The sequence below is a fragment of the Dromiciops gliroides genome, chromosome 2 (assembly GCF_019393635.1).
Source record: "Dromiciops gliroides isolate mDroGli1 chromosome 2, mDroGli1.pri, whole genome shotgun sequence".
Taxonomy (NCBI): domain Eukaryota; kingdom Metazoa; phylum Chordata; class Mammalia; order Microbiotheria; family Microbiotheriidae; genus Dromiciops; species Dromiciops gliroides.
The window spans coordinates 304493861-304518209 of record NC_057862.1 but is presented as its reverse complement, the minus strand read 5'-3'; the positions used below and the strand labels follow the sequence as shown (position 1 = coordinate 304518209).

The window sequence follows — 24349 nt, the reverse complement described above, 5'->3', positions numbered from 1 at the left end:
TTATGTACCTTAGCAACTATTTTTTTATTGTTTAGTCATTTTAGTTATGTCCAACTCTCTGTATCCCCATTTAGGGTTTTGTTGGCAAAGATACTGGAGTAGTTTGTCATTTCCTTCTCCAGCTTATTTTACAGATGAGGAAACTAAGACAAAGAGGGTTAAGTGACTTGCCCAGGGCCATATGGCTACTGTCTGAAGCCAGACTTCAGGTCTGACACTCTATCCACTGTGCCACCTAGCTGCCCCTTAACCACTATACTATGCTGTGTTCCCTCTTCCTATTCCCCCACACCCTAAAAAACCAAACTCTTGAGGTTCAGAGAACTTATTTGAGGTCATCCAGATGAAGCTGGCATTTGGTCACAGGTCTCTTGTGTCCCAAGTTCAACACTCTTTCCATTGTACTACAAAACCTCACTAATAACTGATCTAACTGAACTTTTGATTTGGAAGGTACTGAAGTGTAATGGTCAGAGTTAGAGGACTTGGATTCAGGAAAGTATTACTTACTTTCAGGAAAGTATTACTTACTGTCCTGGCTCTTAAGCTTATTATCACTATGACTTTGGGAGGGAAAACATATCATTTCCCTGAACCTTGGTTTCCTCATCTGTCAAGTAGGAAGAATAATTCTTGCCCAGCTTCTTTAAAGGGTTGATGTCGGAAGCTTTCTTCTAGGTCTCTTCATATGTGGATGCTAATAGGATACTCAGGCTATCCACTGGCTATCCCCATCTCTTGCTACAGGGTTGCCAGCTCCTTTTCTGGTCAGATAGCTGACTGAAGATATTTGTTCCTCTTCTCCAGCACAATTGTTTACTAGGAATATGTTACATTACTCTTGCCAACCATGTGTCTCTTCACTGCCCTTTGGGTGACTCACAATTTTCATTCGTCAGAGACTGATATTCCATGACTCACGATCATGCAGTATCACAAGAAGTAAATCAATGTAGGAAATATAGGCCCTTTTCAGGGAGAAATTTGAGATCAATACTGTACTATGCAATTTCTATAAGGCAATTCAATCAATCTATCAACAAGCATTTATTAAGCACCTGCTGTGTACCAGACACTCTGTGGTGTGCTATGGATACAAAGATGACCACCCCCCCCCAAATGGAATAGTTCTTGTTCTCAAGTACTTTATGCTGTATTGAAGGGTGGGGTAGAAATGTGAGGAGGATAGTATATACCAAGATATGTATGTACAGAATTAATACAAGGCATTTAAATGCAGGGTAGTTGGGGAGGAAGAACATTAGCAGTTACAGGTATCAGGAAAAGGCTTTGTTTACAAGGTGGTGCTTCAGCTGAGTCACATAGAAATTAAGAGATTTTATGACATGAAGGTGAGGAGGAAGGACATTCCAAGAACTGTGGATAGTCAATGCAAGGGTGTGGATTCAAGAAATAGCATGTCATCTGTGAGGAATGTAGAAAAGGCCAGACCAGAGCGTAAGAAAGGAAGTAGTATATGATGAGGTTGGAAAGATATATTGAAGAAGGATTGTAAAGGGCTTTAAAAGAACACTAGAAAAGTTTATATTATATCTAGAGGCAAAGGAGCCTCTGGAGTTCATTAAATAGGGGAGTGAGATGGTCATAGGTCAATTTAAGCAAAAATGGCAGCTATGCGGAGGATAGACTAAAGTAGGAAGATACTTGAGACAGGGAAACCAATGAGAAGGCCAATGCAATAATCCAGCCAAGAGGTATTGAAGACTTCAACTAGGGTGATGATAGTGAGAAGTAAGAAGATGATAGAGGCAAGAGATATCATGGAGTAGAACAGCAAGGTTTGTCAATGGACAGAATATGTAGGGTGAGTGAGAATGAGTTGAGAATAATATCCAGTTTACAAGCCTGAACTACAGGAAGAAGGGTAGTTATCGTACCATTCTTGGACAGAAATAGAGAAGCTTGGTAGAAGGGTGGGGGAGGGGAGGAACATAACCAATTTCATTTTAGACAGGTTGAGTCCATGATGTCTGGGATATCCAGTTTGGTGGATATGAGTTGGTGATATGAGATTAGAGTTCAGGAGAGAAACAGGCAGGATATAGAGATCTGAGAACTATCTGCATAGTTTATAATCGAACTTGTGGGATCTGATGATGACATGCGGGTTGGGACTATTAAAGTTTAAACTGGCCAACTAGCTATCAGGATGGACACACCTAAGAAGTAAGGGGAAATTAAATTCTATAACAAGAAAGTCAGTTAGGCGTGACTACTACCTGAGCTAAGAGACAGAGATAACTCCAGAGGTTCAGGACTGTCATTCCAAAAGAAAATTCTCCCTGACTCTCAGGAATCTTTTCCCCAACCCACCCCCAAAGGGAACTTTCCAAAGTCAGGTGGTCACCCATCCCTCCCCCCACCATCAGTCCTCTATAAAGGCTTTGGCCTCTTTCCCGGTGGAGGAAAAAGGTATCTCAGAGAATCATGTCTCTGAACCATCTCCTCTTGAGGAAGTCTATGACTTCCCTCTTGGGCACTTTCTCTAAAAGTCCAAATAAAAGACTATTTTGTTCTAATTCAATTGTAGAGAGTGTAATCCTTTAAAGAAGAATACCTAAGGACCTCCACCACCAATTTCAACATGACAGTGAGATTACCAAGAAAAAAGAGGGTACAGAGAGAGAAGAAGAGGGCCCATGCCAGAGTAAAGTTTGATGTGACTATTCAGCAAAGGTGGCTGAGAAGTAGTAGTCAGCCAGGGAAAAGGACAATTCAGAGAGAGAGGAATGTCACAAAAATTTGGAGAGTTTCTAGGAAAAAAAAAAAAGATAATGGTATCAAATTCTGAAAAGACAATAAGAAAGATGAGCCTAGTCTTTTCTCATTCAATTTTGGGTCCATCCAGGTATGGATTTTCAGACCAGATTCTATCAGTTTGACATGGGAAAATAGGGTAGGGGGTTTGGGGTAGGGGTAGGGGTTTAGGATCCTTAGGAATTCCTCTTTAAAGAATTACACCCACTTGCACACAAAAGCAATCAGAATAAGATGGTAGTTTATTTAGGGGCTGGGGAAGGGAAGGGAAACCAAGAGAGAAATCCTTGGACTTCTCTTGGGGAGAAGGCATGGCACAGAGTGTAGCTCTGAGATACCAATCTCCTTGAGCAGGAGACAGGCAGATACTTTTATAGAGGACTGATGGGGGTGACCATCTGACTGTGGAAAGTTCCCTTATTGAGGGAGGACCATCCCCCACTGGTGGTGGCTGGAGGAGTTGGGTGAGGGGTGGCTGCAGATCTCTCAAGCCATCGCTCTCTTCAGGACACAAAGGAAGCAGCCACGCCCAAACTTATCTCCCCAGGGGTGAGGGAGACTAGAATGAAAGGTGGGGGTCCCGAAGCCAGCTCAGTCCCATCTACTTATCTCTCTAGGCATGTCTGTCCTCTGGCTTAGTTTCTTAAGGAGAAGGTTCTTTGATGTACCCCAGAAGCTCTGGGCCCATAACAAGTTGTTCTGTATATCAGTCTGAAAAAAGACATTATTCATTTCCTTGATTTTCCCTATGTGTATAATTAAGCTAAACTCTTAAATGATTATGTGTCAAATTTAAAAGGCCCTGCAATGTTGGAGGGCTTACTACAATCACCATATCCAGAAACATGAGCATCTTCAGGCCCTCACCATTTATAGGGAATCTCTCTCCTATTTCGACTGCAACCAGTCATCCTATATATTGATCACAAAACACTTTTGGTAAACAGCGTTGGCAATGAAAGCTTCCTATGTAGTTATATTATTCAAGAAATCTTTTATGGGGATTAGTGTTTAGGACAGCATTTTGTGCTACTGAATCAAATGCTTTTTCATAGTCAACAATCAATAAAACCCAGAGGGATCTTATATTTTGACCACTGTTTTATTCAACTGTTTTAACTATAAAGATATATTCTGATGTATAATGTTAATTCAATTCAATTCAACAAACCCCTATTATGCAAGGCACTCTGTTGGGACACATCATTTCAAAAGCCTTTCTTTTCTCAAACCTTGAAGGATACCCTGCATACATATGCAGACTAATCTCGTAAATATTCGGTAGGGATGAGAAAGTAGGCATATGAATCAATGACAATATTTTCCCTATCACCTTTTGGTCATAAAAAGGCTCATAATTCCCCTCCCCCCAAATATGTGGTATCTTCTTCCCTTCCAGACAGCTTGAGAATAGGTGTCATACACCTTTAAAACTGTGCCACCGGGGGCAGCTAGATGGCGCAGTGGATAAAGCACCGGCCCTGGATTCGGGAGTACCTGAGTTCAAATCCGGCCTCAGACACTTGACACTTAATAGCTGTGTGACCCTGGGCAAGTCACTTAACCCTCATTGCCCCACCAAAAAAACAAACAAACAAACAAACAAACAAAAAAAACTGTGCCACCAACATAGACATTTTCTGTATATACATGGTCAAGTCCAATAGCTCCTCCTATCTTTTATTTTCTTTAGGGCCATTTTTGCTTCTTCATATAGCACAGGAAAATGTGGTGGCTCCATTGTTATTAACAGTGAAAAGAGTTTGCTGTAGAAATTTTGACATCTTTTTTCATTTTTTCCCCTTTTTTAAAATCCTTTCACAGGCAGCTAAGTGGCCCTGGGGTCTGAAGTCAGGAAATCAGGAAGTCAGGAAGTCAAATCTCACCTCAGACACTAACTTTGTGATCCTGGACAAGTCATTTAACCCTGTTTGCTTCAGTTTCCTCATCTACAAGTTGAGCTGGAGAAGAAAATGACAAAGCTCTTCAGCATCTCTGCCAAGAAAACCCCAAATCGGGTCATGAAGAGCCAGACATGACTGAAACGACTAAACGACAGCAACAATAATGCCCCCTTTCCTATTTCATACTTAAATGCCTTTGAGATGATTTTGCTTAGGTGAGTCACACCAAGTTTTCTGTTAACCCCAATTTTCTCTGTTTTATGAAGCAATACTCATTGCCATCTTCTACTGTCTTGCTCCATACAATTTTTCAAATGAGTTTATATTCTAAATTAGTATTTCTCTTGGTTGCTATACCTCTTTGGCAAGAAGAGCAAGTCTTGCTGGCTAAGACAGTTTCTTGGCTTTTTTGAGCTTCTTTTGGATTTGCATTAAACTTCCTTCGGGAACAGTGATAGTGGACCAACATATAGCTTCTCTAGTATCCTACTATATAATCTACCTCACCATAAGACTTACTTTTTATAGGAAGCCAGCTTGGCTGCTCCCTCCCAGCATCGGCAGCTGCTTTATGTTGATGCTTCCTTTATCCAGTTTCCTTTTTTTTTTTTTTTTTTTTTGGCATCACCAGCTTGTGCTCTGAATTGTGTACCCCTATCTCCTCATCTTTATTCTTCCTTCTATTTTGACATTGTTTTAGCTCTTTGCTCTAACAAGTTGGTCATCTGACTGTACACAGGGAGCTGCTTCAGAAATGACTCCCACAAGAGCACCCAGTCATTTACTATCTGGCAGAATATTATCAATTCCTTTTTTGTTTTTTTACAAAATTATTAGGAATTCATTATATCCTGGGGATCCTATTCTTTTTCTGAGTATTGGAGATATTTAAGCATGGGGGAGGTAACATGTTATAATGCATAAATAGACAGCCTTTGAATCAAGAAGACCTGGGTTCAAGCCCTGCCTCTGATATACTGACTTTTTGACTGAAAGCACGTCACTTAACCCCCCAGTGCCCAAGCACAAATCTAAGTTCATAAGTTGAAAAAGAGTTGCCCATCTGCATTGGTAGAGTAAGCTTCCCTGTACCACTGAAATCACAGGTCTAGTTTAAAAAAAAAAAAGCACAAGGCTTCTGAATATTCTATAAACCTCAGTTTCTTTTGTCCCTTATTCCTGGACCATATTTTCCAAAGCATTTTTCATCATCAGCCCCATGCCTACACCTGCATTGAAACTGCTAAAAAGTATATTCTTCTTCACCTTCATGTGATTTTCAAACACCCTAGTCCTCTGTACTTTCAAAGGCCATAATGCTCATTGAGGCTACACTTTCCTCCCTTCCCAGTCTCAATCCCTTAGTAAACCAGCTCAACTCTCTATCCTCTACTCTCTACTCCCTGGCTCCCTTTGTCCTATCAATGATCATGCCTTGTCACATCTCAACCCTGAATTACTCCCATCATCCAGCTCTCTTCTTACTCCCATGCTGCTGAGCAAAGGTGGAGGAAAATGTCCAACTGTATGTGTCCTGGGTCTACTATATTCATGTGATTTATTCTCTATTAGGGCCTTACTACTGCAGATCAGTCCTTTTATTCTTCCTAATTCTCTATCCCACTCAAATTAATGGCTATTCCAAAACCTCTTTTTTCCTCATGCCTGTGATAGTACCCCTGACCCAATACTCTCAGCTGAGGACCTTACCTCAACTTTTACCAAGAAAAGAGAGAGGCCATTCAACAAAAGGATTCCTCTTTACCCTTCCTCCTTATCTAACAACCTACCTTCATCTCACAAACCTGACATCTTTCCCCACTATTTTCTTTTCTTTTTTTTTTTTTTTTGGTGAGGCAATTGGGGTTAAGTGACTTGCCCAGGGTCACACAGCTAGTAAGTGTCAAGGGTCTAAGGTCGTATTTGAACTCAGGTCCTCCTGAATCTAGGGCTGATGCTCTATCCACTGCACCACCTAGCTGCCCTCCCCCACTATTTTCTCCTTTAATCACTGATGAAGAGATGTTCCTTCTCACCAAGTCTGATTCCCCTATATATACCCTCAACCTCATCTCCTCATAGATTCTCTCCCAGCCTGCCTCCACTATTAACCCTTCTTTATCTAAGCTTTAATCTCTTTCTAGCTACAAATTCCTTCCCTGCTGCCTATGAACATGTGAAAAACTAACATATATGAAATAAATCTTTACTGGATCCTACAGTAGCTGCTATATATTATCCTATATCTCGCCTTCCTTTCTAAGCCAGAGTCCTTGAAAGACTTTTTATACCCAGTAACTATCCTTCATCTTATCTCACTCTCTACTAAACCATACGGCCTGACTTCTGAGCTCATCACTGAACTGAAATTGTTCTTTCCCAAGTTAACCAGTGATTACTTAATTGTCAGATCTAATGGACTCTTTTCAATCTTCATCTTTCTGAGCCAGATACTATTGATGGCCAGTCTCCTTCCTGTATATTCTCTCCATTTTTTTTTTGGTGGCATGGTTCTATTTTGGTGCTCCTCCCACCCATGTGACCACTCTTCAATCTCCTTTTGCTGGAGATGTCATAACCACAAGCTGTGACTGTACCCAAAGGCTCTGACTTGGGTCCTTTTCTCTTTTCTATCTACAATCCCCTACTTGGTGATATCATCACTTCCCAAAGAGCTCAATTATCACCTCTAAGCAGACTCCCAAATCTACATATATATATACACAGCCCTGATCTTTCAAGTGGATCTCAGTTTTACATTATCAGCTACTTACTGGACATTTTAAGGTGGATATCCAAAACATATTTCAAACTTTAACGTGTTCAGAACAAAAGTCATTATCTTTCCTTCTAAATCCACCCCTATTCTGAACTTCCCTATTTCTTTCAGGAACACTGTCGTCTTTCCAGTCATCCAGGTTCCCAACCTCAGTGGCATTTTCAACACTTCACTCTCTCTCACCCCCCCCATATATAATTAGTTGCTACACCTTGTTTCTATCTCCATATGCCTCAAGTAGGTTTCCTACTTTTCACTCATAAAAACTGCCATACTTCACATCCTTATCCTAAATCCCCTGAACGACTAAAGAAGTATCCTATTGGGTATCCCTATTCCTTCATACAGCTGCCAAAGTGATTTTCCCAAGCTCTTGGGGGACCATAACACTACTCCTTCCCATCCCTCCTAAGACAGACACTCAGTGCATTCAGGTGGCTTCCTGTTACTTTTAGAATCAAATCTAAGCTTCTGTAACTGGAATATAAAGTTCCATAGTGATTTTCCATAAGCACAGGTCCGACCAGACCTCTTCTACTCAATAAACTTAGATATAAACAACCTATTTAGCCTTTAAAGGCATTTACAATCTGGCCTCAATCTGCTTTCAAGACTCATTGTACATTATTTCACCTTTCACTCTTTAATCCAGTCAAGTGGTTTTCTTTTTGTTCCTCTCACACAACACTACAGCTTCTATCTCCAAGGTTTTGCACTGGCTGTCTACCATACCTGTAATTCTCTGCCTACTCAGCTCTGCTTCTTAGAATGCCAAGAGTTTCCTTTAAAATTCATGTCAAGCTCCACCTTCTACATGAAAGTTTTCTGGATAATAATAGCTGCTAATGCTTTCCCGCCCAAAACTACGATATTTTTATTTGTATATGATACACACACACACACACACACACACACACACACACACACCCCTCCACTAGTAGAATGTAAGCTCTTTGAGGGCACAAACTGTTTCATTTTTGTCTGTATCCTCAGACGCTGGCAGAGTACCTGGAACATTGGAGACATTACATAAATGCTTGTTGATTGAGGGTGTTATTGAATTTCTCCTGGAATTTCCCTGCTTCTTCAGTCTCTGTAACAGATGTTGGTGCTTAGGTTATAATTATTTTTATAGTCTTTTTTCAAATGCTTACCATGAGCTACACAATGCTATTTGACTGTGTATCCCACACAATGATGTTTCTTGTGCCTTTGGATGAATGATACCAATTCCTTTATTTGCCTCTTTAAAAAAAGACTGTGTAGTATTCTCCCAATTATCTGTCACTTCCTTTTGTTTTCTGGCTTCTTTTGTAGTGAAAATGTCAAGCCTGAAATGATTCAGTTCCTTTAGTTGTATTTCCATTGGTTTGTCACTGGAAAAGGATTTCACATTCAGTGTGTTAATTCAGCTAAGTTAATGTTCATAGAATTGACTGTACCTGTGATTTCATTGATATAGGGAACTCCCAGGTAAGAAAACTCACTCCACCAACATAGATCAGCAAGTTTTCAGCCACTTGAGAGTTGCCTAGAATACTGAGGGGTTAAGTGGCTTGTCTAGTGCCACACAGTCAATATATGGCACAGGTGAGACTTCCTGGTTCCAAGGCCAGCTCTCTATTCTACTAGGCTGCCTCTTAATTACAGATAATGAAAAAGTTGTGTGATTATTAATATTCTCTGCCTCCTTTTACACCACTCCGCCATTATCCCTGAAGAATTAGAAGGGGATTGATAGGACTGAGGGCCATTTTGTACTTTATGTTTCATGGGTTCCATAGCCAAGGAATTCATTATGTGTTGATTTCTTCAATACCAGCTTGCTGATGACAAGGTTCTCTTTACTACCAGTCTGTTACCCCAGGACTGTACTAGCAGCTTTTCCATTATATTAGAACCTGTTAGAGCTTTTATTCTGCTGCCATTGACTTTGAGAATCCAAGGTCACCTCCATATCATAATGAGGCACCAAAATAAGGTTTTGTGAAGAAAATTGATGCTATTGTTAGGCCAGTCAGTTGTGTCTGACTCTTTGTGACCTCACAGAACACAGAATGCCAATATCATCAATGGAGTTTCTAGGCAAAGATACTGGAGTAGTTTGCCATTTCCTTCTCCAATGAATTAACCAAACAAGTTAAGTGACTTGCCCAGGATCACACGGCCAATAAGTGTCTGAAGCTGGATATGAACTCAGGTCTTCCTGCCTCTAGGCCTAGCACTCTATCCACTGAGCCACCTGGCTGCACTCCTCCCGCCCCCCCATGTGTATACGTATATACATATATAGATGTGTGTCTAATTTATGCTGTTGTTGTTGTTTTCATGCTAAAGGAAATCTAAAGAACCCATCAGAGAAAGAACAGCTCTGAAGTTCCCAATACCCTGACTGCCTAGCCTCTAAACATATAACAGGAAAGATGACTTGGAAGAACTTTCTTAGTTATTTTGGTCACTTTTGATCAGCAGATCCTTGTCTCCCTGTTCCCCTATACTTCCACCCACACACATTTTACTGTTTCCCCCACAAACCCATTTTCCCCATTACTCCATTTTGACGAATCATCTTCATTCTCATCAATATAGTGTGAATGTGATTCCCTGTGTTAACAGCATTCCCTACACTACAAAGGATCAAAGAGAGGGTGAGGCATGTTTAAACTTGGTCTTGTAGCAGGACAGGGCTTGGAAGGTTTGGGAGTAAGGGGAAGCAGGCAGCCAGCTGGCACCATTTGATTTAGGCAAAACTTAACCTGTCTCTGAAGGCCTCTCCCCCTAGTCCTGGCCCTCTTGCAGCTGCTCTACTAACCTACTATATATTCTATTCTTAATCACTCTCAGACTTGTTCTTCATATAAAGCCAGCTTGGCTGTTCCTCTGCCCAAACACACATGAGCAGCCTACCCAGATGCCTGTTGCCTCCCAGGCCCTGGGTCACAGATTATGTGTCTGCTGTTGCTGCTAAATAATTTCACTAAGAATTTGCTAAGATATTTAGAGAAAGAAAAGTCAAGTTGAGGGAGTAGGGTACACAGAGGGGTGAAAGAAAAGGTGTAGAGAAGGAAAGGACTAGGAAAGAGAGAGGGAGAGAAGGAGGAGAAAGGGTAAAATGATAGAAGGAGACCTGACAGGGAGAAATGAGCCTAGGAAATGAGAACAATTAAGGGGAAGAGGAAGAAATATGAATTGGGGAGAAAAGATGACTGAATTGGAAGGAGATAGAGAAAAAGGAGAAAAGGAAGAGATGCAGGGAAGAGAAAAAAAGATAGAAAAGGAAGGAAATGGGGAAAGATAAAGAGAATAAGAAAAGAGGAAAAGGAGAGAAATAAAGGTAAGAAAGGAAAAGAAGAGGCAGAAAAGGAAAAGAAGAGAAGAGAGGGTGAGAATAAAGGGGGATATGAGGAAAGAAAGGGGAGAGAGGAAAGAGGATCCAGGAAGAGACAAAGGAAGATGAAAAATAGAGAACCTTGTGAGGAAACAGGTAAAAAGAAATAAAAATAGAAAAGGGGAAATAAGAAGGACAGGAAAGCTGTGTGACAGCAGCACTTTAGTTCATCATTAATCCAAGATAAGCCAATGTTTTTCCCACTCAGTCTTTTTTCCATTTGTTCACCCAGAATGGGATCAAAAAGAACAGATGCACAGACCAAGAGGCAAAGAGAAGAGGAGAAATCAAGGAAGAATCCCTTCGTTATTGACAAATCACCTGTCATTGCTTTTATACTTCTGGATGATCAAGTTGTAAATATGCTTATCTCACCATGCTGCCTGTGGCAGAGCCAATGGACTGGGAGGCTGACCAACAGAGGGGAGATATGTCCAAGTGGGGCACATATAGAGAAAAAAAGACAAAGGGAGAACTGAAAGACCATAGGCAGGTAGCATTCAAATTTCATCCCAAAATGACTAGGAGATAGCTACAATGAAAGAAGAAACCTCTTCCCATTACAGTGTTCTCCCCCCATTCCAATCTCAACCATCAGGAGTCTCTTTTTCAGGCTTTCCCAGATGAGCATCCCTTTGAGCCTTTATGTTAACATCAGAAGACCTCTGGCTTAGGTGTCTTGTTTTCTAGCCCAATGAACATGGATCCAAAGGGATTCGGGACATTTACTACAACTGCAGAAGCTGACTCTTGGGAATGAGTGGCACACATATTGTCCATTCTTTGTTTCAAAGAGGACAAATGACACCATGCAGTGATACCTTGACTTGTAGGTAAATTAGATTCAAGTGAGGCAGAGGTGCACAGATTTGTTGGCCTCACTCTCTCTTCCAGATCCATCAAATTCCAGTGGCAAGATGAAAAATCAAGACAACTGGAGATGGCCATGGATGCAGAGGATGCCCTTGATGTCTTCAATACCTGACCAAGCTCTAAGCATTCCGCAGTGCTTCATAGTCTCCATGAAGCCACCTTCATGGCCAGTGGAACAAATTGTTCTCATCTGCTTATTCTGCCTAGAGAGATCTTCAGATGCTTGGAGTAGACATCCTCCTAACTCACAGACAGGTTTGAGGCCTGTTGGTTACTCTCAATCTGATTTAGCCCATCTGCCCAAAAGGCTTTATTGGGGTGTGGCCACTGCAAACACTAGAGTTGAGTGAGAGGCAGACACATATAACCCAAAAGGCTAATCCATTCTGGCAAGAAGCCGACTTAGGGTGGTCTCAGTCTAAGGACACTATTGTTATTAACAGAAAGGTGTGTTATGAAAAGAATACCATCAATACAGAAAACATGAAATGACCAGATATCCAGGAGTGTGTTGGCACTGGTTCATACTGGTTAAATTTTGAGTGTGACCATTTATACCTTGGAAATCAGAAAATGCCACAAATCAGGGCTTAATTTATTGTTTTATTGACTATCCTAACTTAAGAAAGTGTTGGGGGAAATGTCACTAATGTAGATTAAACTTAAAAGTTTGTCATATATACATTTTCGGGGAGGGGAAGAGCTAGTTGTTGAAGAGTGACAAGCACACCCCTGCAGCTAGCCCTCCACAAAGTTCTATTCTAGTACTTTATCATAGTATAGAAAGGATCTTTGGTTCTCAAAGGCTATAACAGAGTACCAGAAACTCTGATGGGTCCTACCGTGAAGGAAAGGCTTTGACTGTGGCTCAGACAACACATTGAATCAGTTTTCTGAGAACCAGTTCAGCTAAGCACAGAAAGGCTCATCACCTCTATGCTGGCTACCTGGTGATGAACTTTTGGGCCATGGCAGTCCATGAAACAAAGAAAAATTTAAAATGTCCCTTTGACCTGTGAGACCTCCTTTTTTTCCTGCAGAGGTGGTACTAGAATTGCATAGTTTTTTAGAATGATGGTAAACTTTGACCCTTGTAACTGCACATTTGAGATATTCTCCCAATGATTAATTAACAAGTGGACATATTGGTAGAGGAACTCAGTCATAGCAGTCAACATTCTTACGATAAGGAAAAAAATAAGGGAAATTAAAGCTAAATGAAAAGTTGGTTTACAGACACTATTTTAAGAGGTAAAGAGAGGAGTTGATAGAGTTGGTTGTATCATCCATCCAAAGTTAAAATAAAAATGTATTCTTTTAAAAAAAAAGAATGGCGCAGTGGATAGAGCACTGACCCTGAAGTCAGGAGTACCTGAGTTCAAATCCAGCCTCAGACACTTAACACTTACTAGCTGTGTGACCCTGGGCAAGTCACTTAACCTCAATTGCCTCACTAAAAAAAAAAAAAATAGAATGGGAAAAGAATGATACAGCAATGCATTATATATAATTATTTTAACACTGTTCAAACAATCAATACACATTTATTCAGCTCCTACTATATGCCACTTTTGTTAGTTATGAATAACATTTAATTGTTCACTACACTTAACATACTACTAAGCGCACAACAGGCATTAATAAATACAAGAGAAAAGCAGGGCAGGGCCTTAGAGTGCGTAATGTGTAGGTAATCATGGTTAGAAGGAAATTAGGGAAAGGGATTATTAGAAGTTCCCTTTCCCTTGTGTGTTTCCTCCAGGGAAGGGAATGATAACAGAACCTTGGGGAAAGCAGGAAGGTGTCCAGTGGGGAAGGTTCATGTTGGTGCTTGCTAATGTGGACCATGAAAGAAAGCACTAGACAGACTCACTTTTCATCCCTTATTGGTACAAGCCTCTTTCCATCTTTATCTCTATTTTGGAGACTATTAGACATAACTCTCTTTCTTCCCGTCTCACTAGAAAAATGAAAATATAAAACGACTGAATACCTATAAGCAGCCCCAAATACCCAAATTTGCAAAACAAGAAATAGAGAACCTAAATAAACTTATTTCAGAAAGAGAAATTGAACAGGGCATAAAAGTTATGCCTCTCCTTTTGTTTGTGTTTCTTTCCTAGTGATTCCAAGTAGAAGGGAACTGAAAGACAGCTTTTATTCTACCACCTAGGGGTCCAAGGTGACATACATATAGATATATAGACTCATACGCGCACTATCTATATATAATATATGTAACACATATATGTATATATTTATGTGTGTATGTTTTGGTCAGTCAAACAGGCCAAGGTCTTCCAGTGGTGATGTGGAGGTGCAGTGGGTACCATGGGCTAAAACAAAGCAGGAGCAGGTGTGCATTACAGATTAGAGCACAAAAGGAAATGACAGTCTCACCTGGGCTTGGGCCTTTATCTTTTCATACTCTCCCTTCATCCTTTTCTGGACATCTTCATCTACACTGGGGTCTTCTATCCTGTTGAACAAGGAGGCTGCTTCCTCTAGCAGCCTATCCAAGAGGATGGACTGGTTCAGGATGTTATTGAGCAGGACTTGTGAGTGACTAAGTTGCCACTGCTTTTCTTTTAGTCCCACTTGCAGCTCCACACTGGTCTCCAAGGTCATTTTAATCTTTTGGAACCACCGGTAAAATTCATCCTGGGCCAGCAAATATTCACTCCAGTGCAGCCACACCCACTCAATCCGGCTGTTAAAAGGGGAAAACAAATACAACTAAAAATAGTACATTTATGTTGCATTTAGAGTTTATGAAACACTTTTCTTATAAACTTTATAAGGAATGCAGTATACAGGATATAACTATTTTATAGATAATAATTCACTTACCTTTAGTAACTTAAAGCTTATAAAAAGGAGCATGTTTGTGTCAGCTCTAACCTGAGATTGTTAAATTTTCAGGGTGAGCATTTATACCTCGGAAATCATTGATTGCTACTAATCAGGCCTTGATTTATTGTTTCATTGATTGTCTAGACTTTTTAAAGTGTTAATAATGTAGAATAAGGGGCAGCTAGATGGCGCAGTGGATAGAGCAGCAGCCCTGGAGTCAGGAGTACCTGAGTTCAGATCCAACCTCAGACACTTAACACTGACCAGCTGTGTGACCCTGAGCAAGTCACTTAATCCCAACTGACTCACTAAAAAAAACAAAAAACAAAAATAAAAACAAAAAAAAAATAATGTAGAATAAGTAAAATTAAAAGTGTCCGTATACTCCCCCCCACCCAGAGCCTGATTGTTAAACATTTACCAGCATACTCTTGTATTGTTCTGTAAACACTGCTTGAGCTTAGCACAAGTGTAGTAGAAGAGTTAGAGAATGAAGTCATCACTCGTGTGGAGGTCTGGTGACAGTGGGCTAATAAATTAATGATGATGATAACTGTCATTTATATAGTAATTTAACATTTGCAAAGTGTTTTACATCCATTATCTCATTTGAGTTTCATAACACTCTTACTTACAAAGCACTTTCCTCATAAGACTCCTGGAATTATGATTTCCATTTAGTAGATAGGGAAACAGTCTCAAAAAAGACCTCACTTTACACCCAAATGACTTGCCCAAAGTCACACACCTAGCAAGTACAAAAGATTATATTTTAATCCCTGTCACTTGATTCCCAGTCTTTATTTTGCTTTGAAAATCAGAAATGAAGTATGGAACATGAAACATAGACACAGTACTCACATGTTCCCATAATTAGGATTTATTTGGCACTTTAAGGTTTGTAAATTACATGTATTATCTCATTTTATTCTCATAATCACTATGGTATGTGCTATTATTATGCCCATTTTTATATGGGAAAACTGAGACACAGAGGGTTTTTTGTTGTTGTTTTGTTTTGTTTTTTAATGTCTATCACCAACCTAACTTCTCTTCTGAGTTCCAGACCTGCATTTCTAATTACAAGACCTATATTACTGGATTTCCCACCAGGAACTCAACTTCAACATATCAGAAAGAGAACTTGTTATCTTTTTCTTAATTCATCTTTTTGACTTGACATTTTCTATCAAGGATACCATCATTTCCCTATCTCCCATATTTGAAGCTCTATTGATATCTATGATTCTTCTTTCTCTATCTCATATATTCAGTCACCCAGTGTTGTAATTTCTGCCTCTGAAATAGCTTTCCAATCCATCCCTTCCTCCATTCTTACTGACACCTTCCAAGCATAGGCCCTCAATTCCCATCCTCCTGGACTATAATAATAGCTTCTAAAACCTTCTGGTCTCCACTTCTTCTTTCTCCAGACTATCCTTCACATGCTTCCAGACACTTTGGCATGAAGAGAAACTGTTCCATGAAACATCTTACCAGCTCCCTGTTATCTACCAAGAAATGTTAAAACAACAACCACCACAACAATAACATCTGCCTGGCTTTCAAAGCTATTAACATTCTATTATCACTTTCCTTCTCCAAGTATAGCTCACTCTCACTTGTCATTTCCCTTCTACACCTTAACTTTCTCATGTCTGTGCCTTCACTTAGACTCTTCCACAGGCTAGGAATGGTCCTTCCTCCCCACTCCACCTGCCAATTCCACCATATTGTCTATTGAATTCCTGTTAATCTGTTAAAGCCTATCTCAAATGCCACCTCCTCCAGAAAACCTTCCCTAGTCCCCCATGCCAGTAAGCACCTGTCTTCTCCTGGACCTCACACAGTACTTGTCTCACACCATTCTGCTCCCTTCTGGTACGTTTATCAAATATCATTTTGAACTATATTTATTTGTGTGTCATATTTACCTACTACAATGTAAACCCTACAAAACACGGACTGTGTTTTATCCAAACTTTGGATCTGCCCAAAGCCTAGAACAGTTTTTGGCAGTAGGTGCTTAATATATGTTACTTTGATCATATTGTTTAACTAACCCATAATACCCTTCTGTGTGGTGATCTTCCCTCTGTTTAAAACCTCTCATGATGGTGAGGTCACTACTTCTCCAGGCAGCCTGTTTTAATAGCAGTTCTTTCTGATACTGGTCCAAAATCTGATTTTTGGCAACAATGGTATACTAAAGCTAATACCTATTCCCTATGACAACCCTTTGGATATTTGAAGACAGTTCTCATACGCCTCCTAAATCTTCTGTTTTCCAGGCTGACCTTCCTAGTTCCTTTAGCTAATCCTCATATGGCGTGTTTTCTAGTCTTTTCCTCCTCATCCCCTCCTTTAGCCCTAGTCCTTCTTCTACTCTGGAGATGCTCCCGTTTGTCATTGCCTCTCCTAACATATGGTGCCCAGTCCCACTTCTGCCAACTCATATTTATAGATTTTTATTTTACCAAAGGCTTTCACATATATTACTTCCAATAATAATAGTTAGCACTTATATCGTAGTTTAAGGTCGGCAAAGTGCTTATCCTCACAACAACCCTGGGAATTCAGTACTGTTGTTATCTAGGAAGCTAAGGCAGAGAGAAGTGAAGTGATTTGCTCAGCATCCTATAACTACTAAGTATCAGAAGGCAGATTGTAGCTCAGGTCTTCCAGATTCCAGATTTAGTGGTCTATCTACTATACAATCTATTTGTCTTACTTGGGACAAGAAGACAGGAAACCTGGGTCCTGGTCCCAGCGTAACCTTGGGAGAGATATCTCAGTATCCTTATTCATAAAGGAAAATATTTGCTCTATCTGCCTTGTAGATTTTTTGTGGGAATTGGATTACAAGGTACATGAAAAGATTTGGAAGTTTATATACACACATGCATGCATGTGTGTATACATATATGCATACATGTATACACATATACACACATATATAACATAAGCTATTATCAAAAATAGTTTTTAAAAAACAAAATTCTCATAAATTTGGTATAAATTTCCAATTGGCTAAACACAACATGCTAACTTATGGTGGGATCAGGAGGATAGTATAGCCAGTGTACCTTGTCTTATAATGTACCACCTTCTTACATTGTTGCCAAAGCATCACAAATTGCCAGTGCTTGTTATTGTCATTAAATGTTATTATTATAATTATTATGAATCAAGAAGGGAGGGATTAGAGGTCATAAGAGAATATCTTGTTCCTAAATAAACTCCAACAGGGACATTCTCTTCCATGATAACATTAGGAAAGAGGTGGATTTCTACAATAAAGCAGCTATGGTACAGTAGAAAGGATACAGAATTTGGAATTCATGAAGGTCTGAATGTCAGCTCTGCTATTTGGGCAAATTGTTTCCTCTTTTGGGATCCCACCTACTCTCCTCTATAAAAAAAAGGAAGTTGGACAGGATGACGTCTAAGGTGCCTTCTGGCTATGACATCCTATAGCAATATGATTCCAAGGCCTCTTTCTGCGAAGGGTCTAAGGACTCTTCTAGTTTTGATGTTCTATGGCCCTCTCTCATACCATCATTACAGACTAACTCTCAAATACCAGTAGGACTAAGCCCTCATGATTTTCTTCTACCCAGACTTCCAATAACTCACTACCTGTGACAGTGAGTAATGTAGATGACTGTTTCTTCCCACTGGGCTTTAATGTCCTTCAGCCTGGCCAGGATCTTGTGCTTCTGTTCTTCAGTGCAATGGCTGAGTAGAGCTTCTGCTGATTTAAGAACCAGGTCCATCTTCATTTGTCCCTCTGGTTCCAGGCGACATATTTTCTAATAAAAGCAAGATTGACAAAAATTCATGTTTTCATAGTGTTTGACAGCTTGTCAAGTCCTTTTCTCACAAGAACCCTGTGGCTAGGTGTGCAATAGCTCTACCTTCTCCTTAAAATTTTTCAAAAATACATCTTATTGATGCCTTCATCTTTACATCAACCATTTCAACCCTTCCATCCATGAACTCTCCCTTGTGATGAAACAAATTAAACAAAAACATCTTATACAGTGACCCCCATCTAATAATGTATACAAAAGTATTTCCCAGTAATTTCCCATCTCTCAGTCATAAGAAGGGAGATATGTTGCATTCTCTGATTTTAGGATCATTATTGGTTTTTCAAATACTCAAAGTTCAACTTCCTTTTAGTAAATTTTTTACTTACATTATTTTATTCCTTGTATATAGTATTCCCTTGGTTCTGCTTAATTTTTTTTGCATCAATTTTAATGAATCTTCCGATGTTTTTCTTGAATTCCTCATTATCTATCATTTCTTTTCTTTTCTTTTTTTTGGTAGGGCAATGAGGGTTATGGGACTTGCCCAAGGTCACACAGCTAGTAAGTGTCAAGTGTCTGAGGCCAGATTTGAACTCAGGTCCTCCTGAATCCAGGGCCAGTACTTTATCCACTGCAACACCTAGCTGCCCCCTATCATTTCTTACTGTATTCCAAAACATAATTTTTTTTCAAATATTTCCCAATGTGTACCCATTTTGTTTCCAAATCTTTGATACCACAAAGACTATTACTATAAATGAATTGTGTACATGTATGCATGTATGTATGTACGTACTGCAGGCATTAAAATTAGCCTCAGGCTCCCCGAGCAGAGCTGCCCCTCCCCCTCTGTTTGGGGGGGGGGGGCGCCTCTGAGCCAGGATAAGCTGCACAGACAAAAAACCCAGGCCCCAGATGTGGCATGGTGCGGCCTGTGAGCACAGTGGAAATGCACACGAAAAACCGGAGGGACCCCGGAGCTTCCTTTGCCCAGCCCCCAGCTCCTGGCGCACACAGCATGGGGGCTCTGCTGCAACTGGGGGTGGGGGTGGGCAGCCTGAGTTTCACCTGAGAGAGGAAGTTAATAAAAAGAGATGCAGGGAGAAGTAAAGGGCGGGGGGGGGGGGGTCGACAAAGTGAAGGGGGATTTGAGTTAGAAGAAAGGAGTGGAGCAGTGAAGCAGAGGGCTTTTCAGTGAGAGGACACTAGAGAGATGTGGAGCACTGAAAGCGAGAGGGGCTGACAGGGAATGTGGAGGAGAGCTAGCAAGAAGGTAGAGACATCGAGAGGTCGGTGGGAGAAGAAGCGCAGGGGAGTTGGAGTGAAGGAGAAAAAGAGTTAGAGGAAGAGTGAGAGTGAGGGAAGGTAGTGAAAGACATGACAGAAGGAGAAAGTGCAAGCACTGAGAAAGTTGGAGAGGACTAAAGGCAAACAGGTCTGAGTAAGGCGAGGCTGCAGGCCACTGCAGCATACCCTCAGGTGGTGGCGGCAATGGCAGGAGAGGAAGTTTAAAAGTCAGGTCATATAACTTTGCATTTCTCTATCCTTATCTCTTATATTTATTTTTATAAATAAACCCTGCTCTGATTATTTAAAAAAGAGGTGTTTGCTTATCAATTTGGAAGACGAAGTTGTGGCGGAAATTTTAAACGACTCATACTAAATTAATAGCAGTCAGATAGCCAGCCAGTCAACAGTCCACAGATTAGGTCCAATTAGTTAAAATAATTCTTATAGTACGTATATATGTACATGTGTATACTGGACCTTTGTTTCTGTCTTTTATTTTCTTTGGGTATCAGTGATATCACTGGGTCAAAGGGCATTGGCAGCTAAGTCACTTGTTAAAGGATGCCAAATTGGGCTACTTTACAGCTTCAACAAAAGTACACTAGTATACCTGCCTTCCCATAGTTCCTACAGCAATAACTGATTCCATCTTTTCTCAAATCTTACAATTTGAATGGTGTGAAGTAAAACCTCAGAGCTGTTTTAATTTGGATTTCTTGAACTATTAGTAATTTAGAGCATATCTTCAATTAATTGATCATTTATAGTTTGCAATTTTTCTCTTGACAAGGAGTTGCCAGGAGGGACAGATACAGTAGTGTCAGGGGAGCACCTGGAGTCGAGAGCTTCATCATCTGCCATTTTGGGGTGAGAATTACCTCATGGCGAATTCTTACATGCTTCCTTTTCCTGTTATTCCTGAGATATTTGAATCTGGGGGAGGGGGGAGGTTAACTTGTGTAGTTTAGTGTGGTAAGGAGAAGATATCCTAGGATATGTCTTATTCTTACATTTTCCCAGGATTACTGCTCTTAATCCACTCTACTTTCTTATCATTTGTTCACCTGTGATACATAAGAAAATGGGCTGGTCACATGTTGAGAGCAAGAAATATCTGGTGAACTGCCTGTGCTCCACTGGTATCTTTACAATCTTTTTTTTTTTTAGTGAGGTAGTTGGGGTTAAGTGACTTGCCCAGGGTCACATAGCTAGTAAGTGTTAAGTTTCTGAGGTCGGATTTGAACTCAGGTCCTCCTGAATCCAGGGCCGGTGCTTTATCCACTGCGCCACCTAGCCGCCCCATCTTTACAATCTTAAGAAAAACAAAGGAAGGTGCTCAACATGTTGGGTGGACTCTCTTGACAAACTTAAGGAAGGACACGGACAAGAATGACATAAAATGGGCAGTCATGAATGGGTCATAATCTTTTTTGGTGGAAATATCCACTTTGATAAGATCACAAATCCATTTGTGTACTGAATATAACATATAAACATAAATAATATATGGGTATCTCTACATACATAACAGGCAACTAAGTGGCAGAGTGCACAGAATGCCAGGCCTAGGGTCAGAAAGACACACCTTCCTGAGTTCAAATCTAGCTTCAGATACTGGACAGTCACTTAACCCTATTTGTCTCAGTTTCCTCATCTGTAAAATGAGCTGGAGAAGGAAATGGCAAACCACTGTAGGATCTTTGCCAAGAAAACCCAAAATGGGGTAATGAAGAGTCAGATACAACTGAAATGACTGAACAACAATAACAACATATGTAATACATACAAATATAACTTAGCTCTCAAGGAAGTTGAAATAGCACTTAAGAAGGCAAATTCAGGAAGAGTTGTTAGAGCAGATTGAAGCCACACAGTGCTGAAAATATTGTAGAATAGTTTTACAAGGTAGTTTGGGAAGAAGATACCAAAAGAATGGAAATGTTAGGAACAATACAGATGACCCCAAAAGGCAATCAAGAGACTAAAAGTAATTACTAGCTAATATGCCTACTTTTTCATATTTATAAAATCTTTATGAAAATAATACATATGCATATATATGGAAAGATAAAGAACAAGAAAAAGAGCGGATATGTTTGATGATAAGAATAGCAAGCATTTTCTTTTTTTACTTTATTTTTGTCTGTTTTCTTTTACAACATAGCTAATATTGAAATATATTTTGCATAATTTCACATGTATAATTGATAGCAAATTGCTTGCCTTCCCAAGGAGGGTGGAGGTATAGAAGGGAGGGAAAGAATTTGGAACTCAAAATTGAAAAAAATACAAGTTTAAAAAATTTTACATGTAATTGGTAAATAATTAAATAAACAAAAATATATAAAACCTTATGTTACACATTAATTATATTATATGAATAAGGTTTATGAAACATGTTATAAGGATATGAAGGGAATAGGCAGAGTTTTATAAACAATATTCTATAACAAACCACATCTTTGCACAACTGACCGGAAAGTACAAAGAATATAAGATCTTATGTTTATTGTTTGTTAATTGCAACAACAAAAAAATGGCTGAGTAGAACCAAACATAGTCTCAAAGACTCTCTCCCAATAAAGTGTCTCTTGGAATTTAATATAAAATTCCAAGGTAAATCCAACCACCATGGAAACTGTTCAGTGGCCCTAAAATTAATAATATCAAGTAAACTCCCAGGGAGGTATATATATTTGCCAACAGTGTTTGCCACTATCATGGAGGGTATCCTTCAAAATGTTCAAATAAAGAATGGATTCCCTACAGATGACAAGGTCCTCCAAATGTTCCTCTCTGTAGATCACACTGCATTAATTAAAGAAGCCACAGAACATTTCAAGGCATCCTCAGTGAGATCCATGATGACCCCCAAAAGATCAGGCAAGCAAGCCATAAACACAAAAAACTATATCGAAGAAAATAAATCTATTTGTTTATACTATGACATAGAGTTGGATTGCCATTCTATTGAGCTAGTCTATCAGTACGTAGAGTTGAGTCAGGTACTGCAGTTAGAGAATGAATTGGATCCAAAACTGAAAAGATGGAAGAGAATGGGTTAGATGCCATTTGGAAAATACAAAAAGTTTTTGATGATCTCAATCTTTTCCCTGGAGTGAAAAATAAAATAAAATTTAACATTCCTATTCCCTGGCAATACCATAGGTTCCCTAGTTTGAAGACTATGCCCAAACAATCAAAATTGTAAGTGAAACAAAGAACAATGGAAAAATATATGTTGGATACACAGTATATTTTCAACATTTGTCTGTGTTTAAGAGTGGTGCAGAGGACATCACAAAAGGAATATATAGGGGCAGCTAGGTAGTGCAGTGGATAAAGCACTGGCCCTGGATTCAGGACACTTACTAGCCGTGTGACCCTGGGCAAGTCACTTGACCTTCATTGTCTCACCCCCCAAAAAATGTAATTAACAAAAGGAATATATGATCAGAAAAAGACTGAAAAGTAACAGTTAGAGATTGCAAGTAGATGTCCTCAGTGCTACACTGGTACCTAAGAAAACCGTTGAGTTCTCAATTGAGGATCTATGAATTTAAATATATATTTATAACTGAATTTCAATATAATTGGTTTCCTCTGAAATACTATTTATTTTATACATTGTAGGACATTATTCTGAGAAAGGGTCCACAAGCTTCACCAGACTGCCAAAGGGGTTCATGACTTTAAAAAAAAAATGCCTCTCTCCTAGAGGAAGGCTTCCAATATTTTGGATAAACCTTTATAGAAAATCTATGAGGGCAGCTAGGTGGCACAGTGGATAGAGCACCAGACCTGGATTCAGGAGGACCTGAGTTCAAATCCAGCCTTAGACACTTGACACTTACTAGCTGTGTGACCCTGGGCAAGTCACTTAACCCTCATTGCCTTGCCAAAAAAAAAAAAAAAAGAAAGAAAAGGGGCAGCTAGGTGGCGCAGTGGATAAAGCACCAGCCCTGGATTCAGGAGGACCTGAATTCAAATCCGACCTTAAACATTTGACACTTACTAGCTGTGTGACCCTGACCAAGCCACTTAACCCTCATTGCCCTGCAAAAAAAAAAAGGGGGCAGCTAGGTGGTGCAGTGGATAGAGCACTGGCCCTGGATTCGGGAGGACCTGAGTTCAAATCCGGCCTCAGACACTTGACACTTACTAGCTGTGTGACCCTGGGTAAGTCACTTAACCCCAATTGCCTCACCAAAAAAAAAGAAAAGAAAAGAAAAGAAAAGAAAAGAAAAGAAAAGAAAAGAAAAGAAAGAGGAAGGAAGGAAGGAAGGAAGGAGGGAAGGAAGGAAGGAGGGAAGGAAGGAAGGAAGGAAGGAAAGAAAGAAGGAAAGAAAGAAAGAAAGAAAGAAAGAAAGAAAGAAAGAAAGAAAGAAAGAAAGAAAGAAAGAAAGAAAGAAAGAAAGAAAGAAAGAAGAAAGAAAAAAAATAGAGAATCCATGGGAGATCATAGACAAGAATCTCACGAGATGAGAAGGCAAGGATGGGTTGCAGTTGATACCAAATGGAAAGGATATACATGTAAGATCAAAGAATCATAGACTGGAATTGGAAGGTAATCTCCTCAACTTCTAGGTGAAGAAAATGAGGCCCAGAAAGTTTAATCAATCTGCCCAGAGTCCCACATGTAGAGATCATTGTGATCATGGATCCACTG

At 39.8% G+C, this 24349-nt stretch overlaps 1 protein-coding gene across 1 annotated transcript in view; it reads right to left on the bottom strand.

Annotated features, from left to right (window-relative positions):
• The window catches only part of SYNE3 (spectrin repeat containing nuclear envelope family member 3), a 202886-nt gene that overhangs the window by 103888 nt on the left and 74649 nt on the right, over positions 1 to 24349 (bottom strand). The window contains exons 6-7 of the mRNA XM_043989293.1: positions 18215 to 18387; positions 14123 to 14432 (exon numbers count right to left, since the gene is read on the bottom strand). Of these exons, the coding sequence (XP_043845228.1) occupies positions 14123 to 14432; positions 18215 to 18387 (483 nt within the window). The remainder of the gene's footprint in view (positions 1 to 14122; positions 14433 to 18214; positions 18388 to 24349) is intronic.